We start from the raw sequence: 12,108 nt of genomic DNA on the forward strand, positions 1-12,108 counted from the left end.
TTGCTCTTCTTTTCCCCAGAGTGTCTATAAATGTGACTTCCTGAACCTGCAGCTTCAGCAGCCACTCCAACTTGCACAAGATACAATAGATGCCTTTTTGAAACAGCTGAAAAACCCAATTGATTCTCTTCCCGGAGAGCTTTTTCATGTAGTTGTTTTTTCTCTTCTTCTTTCTTATTTCCCATCACCTTATCAGCGATGGATCTGTTGCAAAAAAGCCCATGAACTTTTAGTATTAAATGGCCTGTTACTCATCATCACTCCTGACTCCTCCCATCAGAATCGACATGCTATGATGATGAAAAGCTGGAAGATTGCTATAGAGTCTCTAGGTTTTAAACGTTTCAAGTATTCAAAATTTTCCCATATGCATCTAATGGCTTTTAGGAAAATCTCGCTAAAAACTACAATTGACTTGGTTAGCAGGAACTATCCAGGAATGTTATATATTCCACAAGATTTCAACAGTGTAGAAGATGAGGAATATTCTAATCCTTCCTGTTATGTCCGATCTGATGTAGAAGATGAACAACTGGCATATAGTTTCACAGAGCTTCCTGATGCTCCATATGACTCAGATTCTGGAGAAAGTCAAGCAAGCTCAATTCCTTTCTATGAGCTAGAAGATCCCGTATTACTTTTAAGTTAATATAAATGCAAAAGAAAAAAGCCCTTTTCAGTCCAGACTCCTTTCTTGACTAAACTAATTTGAGATATTAACATGGGCTCAGTACTTAAAAACATGGTTTGCATAGAAAAACTGCAAAGGTTTACAGAGTTTGCTATTTTTTTCTACTTCTAAATTTTAAAATTTATTCTTATATAAAAAAGCTTAAAATTTCATGCAAAATGACTCCTGTTGTAGCAGAAACTGTTACAGTCTTTAGAATTTGTAGCACTAAAAATATAGAAAGGTACATTTTTCTCTTCAGTGCTGTTGTGTGAAATGAAGCATCATTTTGCTATGTTTTCCTTTTTTATTTTTTACTTTTAAATACTGTTGGAATTTAAGATGAAGTGGGAGACATTTGAGGTATTTGCATAGAAAGCTGTAGTTTGCACTTTGACTCACAAGTTAAATTTGATGTGAAGTAAAAGATTGAATTGTTTGGGGGTATTTTGGACGCACTTATCAATTTTTTTCTTTTTTGGTAGCAAAAATATTGTCTGTAGTAGAAAGCTATTTTCCGTTCAATTTTGGCTGATGAACCAATATTGCCTGTGCTTTATGGATATTAGTAATAATACTCATTGTGGTTTCTTTTCTGCTATTATAAAAAGCTCAACAAGAATTTGGTAGGGAAAGGAATGTGTGGCATAGTATCACATTCAAGAAAGAATGTCATACATAGTGTCCTTTTGTAGATTTTGACAAAATTATTTTTTACTCTAAAGTAAAATCTTTGGAGAGGAAAACTTTGTAAATGAATTCCATTAACCTAATTACCCAGTTAGTATTTTTCATACATCTCATATTGATTTGTACATAAATATTCTAATAATTACTTGTGGGTGGCTCTTAGTTCACTATATATAGAATTTTAAATTAGGTAGTGATATACTGCTTCCCACTGACCCAAAGCAGCTATGTTAACATTTGAACTTGTTAAAAGTACTGTGATTTATGAATTACCTTTTGTTATGTTCTTTACCGTTTTATTTAATTGATGACATTTGGTTATTGAATTTTAAAGAAAAATGTAAAATACTCCACCTGATAATATCACAAAACTGTTTTGATAGTATAGTATACTTATTTTTCTGAATTCTAGCAGAGTAGCTTATTCTCTTGGAGTTAGATGGCAGTGGACATTTTCTTCCTTAAAAAAATACTTTTCAGAACATAGATGACAGGGAAAATTGTCTAGGTGAAGACAAGCTAGTTTTGACAACTGGAATATTTAGATCATCTTACCTTATTTTCATCAGCCAGAAACTGTCTCATTACCTATCATTCTTAAGAGTGCCACTATGTGGATTTTTTTTCAAGTGGTTATTACATTTTAAAAATGCCTCATACTGAGGTTTTGCACTGAAATGTCAAAATTTCAGATTTCATGGTTGCTTTAAAAGAAAAAGACTGCATTTTCTATAATTGATCCTAAGATTCATAAACTGCACTTCTGTACTCTGATATGAACTGTTTTGTGCTTATTGTGACTTGCTATAGTTAAGATTGAATGTCAAATTTTATTTAGAAATATACCAAATTAGATTTTATTTTCTAAATTACTGAAAATTAGATTTTAATTAATTTAAAATGTCATTTCTCTAAAATGAATATTGTTGGTTGAAAGTGGTAGAATATGATTTGAGGTAATTGACTTTTTTAGGTAGCAATATTACTCAAATTAAGACAGACTTTTCTTTAAAGTTAAGTTCTGTGTTGGTTGTCTCTTCTAACTAGAAGGAGTGCTGAATTTAGGATAATTGCAAAACTACATTATGATCAGAGTGCCTACACTGCCATTTTCATTTTCTTTGATTTCCGCTAAATTCAGTTACAAGAGCAAAGAAAACAAAGTAACATGTTTTAAAGTGCTTTGAAAGTATAAAATATTGTGGGGGAGAGGGATGCTCATGTCAGCATGCCTTGGAGTTAGCAGTTATGTTACAGCTAAAATGTTGGTGCTATATATTTTTTAAATTGTTTACACATATTACTGATTTTGCTTATGCTCCAAAGTGTGCATGGTGTTATTTTAATTAGTGCTTTAAAGTTGTCTACAAACTTATTACCATCTAGTATAAATGTGTTTGAATTCATGAATATCACTTGGTTACTCTGAATTTGCTGCTTATTCAGAGATGGCACAGAATTCAAACAATACATAGTCCATAAAAGCCATTTAAGTGTTTTAAGTGTTAAAATTAATCCATTCCTATGCCTTGGTGATGAGGATATATGTAATGCTATTTAGGAGCCTCTGAAAAAAGTTAATAGTTTTACTCTCTAGGTACTTTGCAGAATGATTTCATTTGGGTGTGAAAAATTCAGGGTGAGGGGAGTCATGCCGTTTAGGCATGGTCAACTAATACAGGATTGTCTGAATAATTGGGTTTTTTAAGCAAACGATAATCTTTTGATTGAATTCTTCAGGATTATGACTAGATCAGGTGAGGTTAAAACAGGGTTGCCAAGGAGTGGAAGGGTAGCACACCAGATAAATATATGTTTGAGTTGATGTCCTTTTTCACTTTTTTTGTGAACAAAGCACATTTATTAAAAAAAAAAATTAATCTTCCCATTGCCCTGTCTGTTACTCATAAATTGAGAGCTTTTATTTAGAAATTTTAGTAAATGCTATTGTGGTCAGCTGGTGATTATGGTGTAATTAGTATTTAAATGCCACTTATATACTAATGGTAGTAGAAAATTCAGGGCCAGCTAGGTGGTAAAGTGGATAGAACACAGTTCTGGAGTCAGGAGTACCTGAGTTCAAATTTGACCTCAGACACTTTATAAAATTATCTAACTGTGTGACCTTGGGCAAAATCATTAACCCCATTGCCTTAAAAAAAAAAAATAAAAACAAAAAGAAAAATCAAAATTTTAACTCTAAGAGGTATAAGTATCTCATTCAGTCCCTTCATTTTATGTTTGAAGAATCAGTGGACCACAGAATTTAAGTGATTTTTCTCTTTACTACTTTGCTCTCCACCCTCCCCATTTATTTATTTAAGGCAATGGGGTTAAGCGACTTGCCCAAGGTCATACAGCTAGGCAATTATTAAGTGTCTGTGTACAAATTTGAACTCAGGTCCTCCTGACTCTAGGGCTGGTGCTTTATTCATTGCGCCACCCAGCTGTCCCTCACCCTCCCCAGTTTCTGTAATTATGGCAAGAATATGATTTCACTAGTGTGGGTATTCCTTCAGGTAGACATTTTTGAAGTTTAATTGGGAAATTAATTGTGAAGATGAGCATTTCTGCAAAATGCAGCTTTACAGATTGCAATGGATGAAAAATTCATTATGTATTAGCCATCCAATTCAGAAAAATTAAATCCAAATTTAGACAAGACCATGGACAAAAAATACATAGTCTACTAGGTAGATAATCAGATACCAGGACCTATCAGAGCTTATACAATACTAATATGACCTCTAAGCACTAAACAGTGATCTCTATTCCATGATGAATCATTAGAATAAGCATCTAATTGGTTGACTCCTCCATGTCATTGAAAGATACTGACAATTATCTGTAGTGGCAGCATTATCAATAAAAGTTTACTATATGTAGATATAATCCAAGAAGAACCAGATCCAAAAACAGACAAATTTTCTCTTCTGGCAGAAAGAAACAATAAGAATTTCCAAAAAATGAATCTGGCTGCCTCAAGATGTCAAAATAGAATTTCCTTTTGGAAAGAACAGCCCCAATTCTGATGTTTAGTTATTTGACTCAGCCAATTTCCTTATTTCAGTACTTGGTCTAGAATTAGGTTTCTTTCCTTTTTTGTATGTCATGGACCTCTTTAGCAAGCCAATAGAGCCAGTATATGTCTTTTCAGAAAATGTTGTTAAGTAATTTAGGGAAATGCTAAATTTCAGCTAGAGGTTAGGAGAAAAATAAAAATGTAAAATTTCACATTCTATTTCATGAGCCCTCTGAAATCTAAACACGGACCTTTCTGTGGATTCTACTAAGAAACCCTGGATTTAGAATCAGGATCTCATTTCTTCAAGCCTACTTTTCTGTCCAGTGCTTTCTGCATTTGTTTTTAATTTATAGGATACAAATTAAATTATGATTAGTAATATCACCTTATTACCTTTAAGTTCAGTAAATAATGATTTACTAGTTTGAAGCCTCTGGTGCTTATTGTTTTGTGACCTTGGGCGAGTCACCTAGCCTCCAAAAGACACTGTTTCCTCTAAAAAATGAAGTTTAACTAGGATGATCTGTTTCATCCCTTCTAGCTTTAAAGCCATCATCCTGTGGGTTAATCTCTCTTGAAATGGTTTATATATCCCTGAAAATTTGAAGTTGATTTAAACATAAATTGGTAATGTAAGTGTGAAAAAAAATCACTCCCATGATAGTTTATTGTAGTGTAAGACCTCCCCCCCTCCCCACCAAAAAGGACCAAAAACCTTTGAGAATTGAATGTTCAATGTGTGATACATCATAGGAAAGATACTAGTTAGGTGACATAGTTTAGAGTTCTCTCTGCACTGAAGTTCAAATATTAGGTTTAACCCTGTTTGACTTACTCTTCAATATGCATGTTCCTATTAGCCTATTAGTATAAGGTTCTTGTCCAGAAAAACTTCAAATTAGGTTGTTCTAAATTCATAAATTTAGAATTTAAAATGAATTTTATTTTCCTTCCCCAGTTAACAAGCAGGAACTTAAAAACGTTATTTAAAAGTAACTGATATATACAGTAGGTTTCCATTACTTAAATACTGATCGTTACCATAAACATCGCTTGATTTTCTTATTTTCACTTCAATCTATATTAACTACTTTCATCACTGATTTATATGAGTTAGAATTTCAGTCTATATCTTGTACTTCCATAGTACCTTGTTAGTAACTTTTATTGTTAATGATGTTAGCAATATTTTCATGATGATTTTATTTAATCATTTCATGCCCACTTACAGCCCAGCAAAGTATGTAGTACAAGCATTATAGAAACTGAAACTGATTCCATGACTGCATCTGTCTTTCTACCTATCTCTATACACACATTTTTTAAGTTTTATAGATCTAATAAAAGAAGATTTAAATTGGAAAAAACTAAATTGTACTCATATCTGCAATATTCAATCCTTTAGGGAAAATATAGAAGTATTGAAAAATTTTTAAAACTCTAATAAAGGAGCCAGCAATGAAATCCATAGTCTCCAATGTCTATTCACACATATCCAAAATATGAATAACAAGATTGTTTAAAAGCAGGAAAAAATGACCTCATAGTCCTTACTAAGTATTGATGGGAATGGAACTCATGACCTGTGGAGGGGACTAGGAGTTGCTTTGTATTAAATTAAGAAGGCAAACTCAGGTGAGGAAATCCTGAAATCGGAATGGGGAAGCATGGTAGAGTGCTTTTGGTTTAGAATAAAAAAGCAAAAACATGCTATTCTGACTCTTGCTATTGACTATGTGGAATTAAAGGAGTTGGGAGAATGGAAACCAAACCTGTTCTGGAGACAAAGTATAGCAATGGTGGGGAACTTCAATTTAATTTAAAACAGTGAGAAGTAAACTTCAGAATATACTCCCCACCACTAGGAAGGAGGACAAGCATGGATGAGTTCAGGAAATTTTCCATTCTGGCATGGAGAAATAAGTATTTGATGAAGGATTTAACATACCAAGACAACTTTTGAAGCTTCTATGCCAAACACAGAAAAGTTCATTTCTTTTTTGGATTCTGGCTAAAGGTATATTAGGGGAAAGAAGTGTCACAGCCATAATAACTGACAATTATTAAATTTGCAAAATCCCTAATCTATGCTATGATGCTAAATAAATAGTATGATTTCATGTACATTCTCAATTTCTATGTAGGACCTCTGGGGTGAATGGGACAATGGTCATGGTTGACTGAAAGGAGACACAACTGCTTGATTTCTGTATCTTGGAGTGTGATTTTTTTTCCTGTTAGGTCACCTGACTTGCTGAGATTGAAAATAATTAATAAGGAGTTGAACCGAAGATTGAGATACCATAGCTGCTCTTAGAAGTTTCCAGACCTAGGTTACTGAAAGAAGTGTTAGATGTTCATTGATGATCTTTGAGAGATAGTAGAGTTGGAGAAATACCCAGAGCACTAGAAAAGGACAAATGTCTCAATTTTTACTAGAAGAAATAATAGATATTATAAAATAGGCCTATAAGATAGATTGACTACCAAATTCTAAAGTTTTATTAAACAGATGGTTAGTGAACATCTAAATTGTGATTACAAAGTATGATTTCATCAAGAATGAAGCTCACAAACTTATGGGACAGAGAAATGCTATAGATGTGATTAGTTTGGAGTTTAGTAAAGTATTGACAGTCTTATATTCTAGTAAATGAATGAAGAGATGTGTACAAGTAAATGAATTAAAACCGCTTGAAGTACTGCACCCCAAAAATGGTCAGAAATGGCTCAGTGACAGCTTAGAAATTCTATACTAGGGTGGACCTTGGATCAATTCTTAGCATTGTGCTGTTCAATATTTTTATGAATGACTAGATAGAAAATGGAAATATCCCATAATATGTAGCTTTCCTTGGAGTAAGGAAGACCAGATTCAAGTACTACCCTTCTTTCTCTCAAGACTGAGTTGTAGGGAAGGTGCTGATCTGCATTGATAGAGGGAAGCCCTTTGTAGTCTATCCACATTTACAAAAAGTGACTTAAAAGGGTCATTCTGCTTATTAAATTTGCAGATGACATAGTTAAGAGAACATGCTAGATGACAAATTCAAAGGACAAGTTAGAACTTGTGCTATGTAAAATAAAGTTTAATTTAATAGGAGTAAATAGTAGTCTTCTGGGATGAAAAATAAATCATCTTCCCAAATACAAAATGAGGACATGACTGGACAGCAATTCATATGAATGAGATCCAAAGATTTGATGACTGACTTGCAAGGTCAATGAATGTAATGTATTACATCCTATCAAGAAAAGCTACTGCAGTTTTGGGCTGCAATAAAGAGCAACAGTATCCATGTTTAGGAATTTGATAGCCCTTTATTCTTACCTGGTCAGATTTCATCTGAGGGGTCCCCCCCCCCAGTTCTGACAACATTTTAGGGAAGAACACTAAGAAGAATGTGAGGAAATAACCTAAAGGAAGAAGGGCCTCAAGAGCATACCATATTTGGAAGTATTAAAAGATTTGGGATGTAGAAAAGATGTATTAAAAGGCTTATTGTGTTAGAGTGATTAGTCTCTTGGCTTTAGAAGAATTTTTGCAAAGGGAGATAGGTGTGATTTCTCAGAACTATCTAAAAGTGAAGTGGATTTCCCAAGAAGGAATATTCCTTCAAAAAGATCTTTAAGAGAAAGCTGGATGATTACTTGTTAGATATTAAAGTATAAGTTGAACTGAGTAGCCTCTGCTGTCATTTTGAACTTAAATTCTCTGATAAGTTCAAAAAGGATCAGCAGTAGTAATCAAGAATAAGAATGCAAGGGGCAGCTAGGTGGCATAGTGGATAAAGCACCAGCCTTGGAGTCAGGAGTACCTGGGTTTAAATCTGGTCTTGGACACAATAATTACCTAGCTGTGTGGCTTTGGGCAAGCCACTTAACCCCATTTGCCTTGCAAAAACCTAAAAAAAAAATACTAAATTTTTGTGTTATAATCAGAATTTTCAAGGTCTATTAATATTGAAAATTCTGTCTGGATTTCATATTTTTTTAGATTAAAGTAAAAATAACTAGAAGCTAAGTACCAAACATTAGGATTGATTAATCTCCATGCATAGCTGTTAATGGCAAAGTAGCTGCAAGGTTGGCATTGATTTGTTTTAATACCACATACCATAAAGATGATTTGGGGACATCATTGCCTAGCAGGCAAAACACTGCCAAGTAGCTGTCTGTTGTCTGAGGGTGCATTAAATTTTCTGTTCCTAGGTAGAAAAATGGCTTTGAATGTTGGGGAGGAAGGAACACAACAGTGTACTTTTTTCCAACCACATGTGGTAGCAAGAACATTGAACTCAATATATGAGCATAGGTTTGGGGCTGTGTTGAATAGAGGCAAGTCACATAACCTCTTTGAACCTGCTTCTTCAGCTTTAAATGAATGCTATAACTTGCACTACCACTCCTCCAAACTTTTGTAAGGAAAAAGCCTTGATATATGTAAAAAGATAATAGTATCATTTCTCTCTACTCCCCTTTTCCTTCATAAACACGCAAATTACAGTCCCCTAACTCAGAAAATTCAGGGGTATCCTCGAGACACTATAGGGTTCAAGAATCTCATTCTCTTTGTTTCATTATGGAAAATGAGGATGTTAGATTCATTAACCAGTAAAATTTATTTTTAATATTTCATGAGTCTTTTTTTGGACAAGAATCTAGGGTATGTCATGAGTCAGTCATCTTGTCTAGGACTGCTATTCTGAATACAAAAGAATAAAAGCAGTGTGAATACATCTGTCCTGAGTCTATAGATGCACAAGCCCTTTATATTCTAAAACAGTGCCACACTTTAGCAATTTCCACCAGCTGCTACTAAACAAAAAAAATAAAAATGCAACTACAGCCAGATTCCTCAAGGTTGCCCTTAAATTCCAGTTTTAAAAATAGATTTGGTTGCATCCAGAATGTCCAAAGAAGACAGATTCAAGCAAAGATATGCTTTATAAACATCTAAAGACTTTCAGCTCCACCAAGTAGTTTTTTTAAATTGTCTTAACTTTGTTCCATGGTTTGCTCTTAAGACCTATGATTCCATTAAAAATAAAAAACAATTCCACTTGTAAAGTTTTGTCAGAGTTTCTCTTATTGAGTCATTAGGGATATTTGAACTAAAATGTTATGTCAGTGCAGGAGAGTAGTGTGCTACAAGGGGTTCAAGAGACCCATTGCCAAAAATTGATTAGAGAAGTCAGCCAGAGTGAATGAAATTATATACCTTTGGGTTAAAGCATCATAACTCTTGAATGGTACTAATAACACTGGTAGGTATGGTTAAAGTTCACCATTTCAGTTTCATAGTTATTGCAAAGATCTTATGATTATGGATAAATGATACTTTTAGAAACCAAATTGGTTTTCCACAAGAAGATATAAAATTCAAATATGAACAAACACTACAATGATAAATAAATGAAATGTTGAGAATACACGTGTGCTGTTCATCCATGTATTGTTCATGAAAATTATTGTTGATTTACTTTGACAGTATTGTTGTTTTTAAAAAAAATAATACTGATGGGTTTTCTAAAATCCTTCATGGAGTCATTAGTTTTCTTTTGTGACCAACAGCAAACATGAAACAACAAAGTTAACCTCATTACATCTTTCAACAAAATATAGAGCATTATACTGAATCCAGGGCGGGGGGATAGGAGAGATAGAAATAAGAATAAAGAAATAAGAATAACACCATCTCTTCCCTCTTGGAAGTTCAAATTTCTTGAGGAAAAAAAAATATCATTCAAACATCATATGAAAATAAGCTTCAATGCCCATAAATTTGTACTTATAAACATGGTTATATACTTGCATATGAAAAGAATTCTAAACCTAGAATTCAAGTCCTGGCTTTTGCCACTTAAAACCTTGTGTATATCACTTTTGTATCACTGGTTTTAGCTTTAGTGATGAAGTGGAGATGCTTTCTCTGTCTACCCTTGGACTTGTAATAAAGCTCAAGTAATATATGTAATAACACTTTGTAAATTGCAATACAAATTTAAGGCAGTTTTTTTTTTACGTTTTTGTAAGGGAAATGGGGTTAAGTGGCTTGCCCAAGGTCGCACAGCTAGGTAATTATTAAATGTATGAGACTGGATTTGAAACCAGGTACTCCTGACTCCAAGGCCAGTGCTTTGTCCACTACGCCATCTAGCCACCCCTGGCAGTATTATTCTTAAGAGAAAATTTGGAAGCTTCTCTAAGAATCAAAAGATTTTTGTATCTTAGCAGTTGTTTCAAATTAATAAATACTGATTAACCAGGAGTGCCTTCAAAGGTGCAAAACAAGGATTAATTAAATATCTGCTAGCCACTGTTCTGTGGGTTAGGAATACAAACAAAAATGAAACAAGCCCTGCCTCTCATGAAGCTTATTTGCATTCTTAGTCAAACCATCTTGAATATTCTTTCTCAAGCTTCAGTCCTTATTCTCAGATACTTTCTGTATTTCATATTCAGAAAACAATTTTACTGCCTTCATTCAAAGTTTCAAATGCTGATTTCTAAGATTTTCCTTCTGAGGCTATTCAGGTGCCCTAAAACAATTCAAAAAAGAGATCCACAGGTTTCAGGGATCTGCCAAAATAGTTCATCTCATATATACACAAAGAATTCCTGCCTTAAATTTTTCTCCATTTCACAAAGTTTCCAATCCCCTCATTCTTAGGGTAACAACCTATAGCAAATGTATATAAAGAAGTCACATACTCTCTCCCATGTATATTACAAGTCACTCAAATATTTCAGAATTTTTCTTTTTTGTTTCTTTGAATGTTACATTCCTGTAGGCCTGGGGTGGGGAAGCATTTTTCTGCCAAGGGCCATTTGAATATAACATCATTCTCTGACTATATTTGATCAAACATTTCATTCATCCCTAAGAAACTACTGGATTTATTAAATTTTGAGTCTTGCCAATGGTTGCCTTCACAATGCCAGTCATGGGTGTTCCCTGCCCCTGCTATAGACTGTCAACTTTGTATTCAGTGCTTTTGACTGTTTTCCCTACTACCCTATTTCTGTCTGTGATGGGGATATACAAACACAATAGTGATCGATATGAATTACTAGTATCACTTTTTATTAGTAGTTGATTCAAAGTATTACGGATGGCAGAAGAAGGTGGGTTCTTAGGTTCCTAATACCTTAACTTCTCTTTCCTATCCCTGAAAGATTAAGCTTAATGTTGCCTCATTCACCATAGAAGTCAGCAGAACATTATCTCATTCATTTGGATTTTTCCTACTGCTCCCAAATAAATGACAAATATTTATGAATCAATAGATATTTCTTGGTTACAAATACTCTAGAAGATTGTTTTTCAAATGAAATGGTATAAAGGAGATGCTCCTCATTCAGCTATGGATAAATTCTTAGCTCTGTCTGGTAAGTATCATCACAAAGACAGATCACATCCTTAAACATTAAATGACCATACCCTGTTTGACTTTCTCCATGGTGAGGCATTTCTGAATTCATTAGAGTAGGAAAGCTAAAGTTTTAATACTACCATCTTTCCTAGAATTATTACCACGTCTCCCATTCTAATATTCCTAATACAATTTTATACAAATATTAATTATAATTAATACAATTTTAATACAAAACTTGCCCATACAGTTTTCAAAAAGAACAATTGTTACAGATATATTTTGCTTTAAATTTACGCCATTTTCCTCTTCTGACATTCTCCCATTTCCCTCATTTCTTAGTTTAA

At 33.6% G+C, this 12,108-nt stretch overlaps 1 protein-coding gene across 1 annotated transcript in view; it reads left to right on the plus strand.

The window, feature by feature from the left end:
- The window catches only part of SAMTOR (S-adenosylmethionine sensor upstream of mTORC1), a 60,167-nt gene extending 48,276 nt beyond the window's left edge, over nucleotides 1-11,891 (plus strand). Inside the window, exon 5 of the mRNA XM_074193882.1 lies at nucleotides 20-11,891. Coding sequence (XP_074049983.1) covers nucleotides 20-649 — 630 coding nt within the window. The 3' untranslated portion in view covers nucleotides 650-11,891. The remainder of the gene's footprint in view (nucleotides 1-19) is intronic.
- The last annotated feature ends 217 nt before the right edge of the window (nucleotides 11,892-12,108 follow it).

The sequence above is a fragment of the Macrotis lagotis genome, chromosome 7 (genome assembly GCF_037893015.1).
Source record: "Macrotis lagotis isolate mMagLag1 chromosome 7, bilby.v1.9.chrom.fasta, whole genome shotgun sequence".
Classification (NCBI taxonomy): domain Eukaryota; kingdom Metazoa; phylum Chordata; class Mammalia; order Peramelemorphia; family Peramelidae; genus Macrotis; species Macrotis lagotis.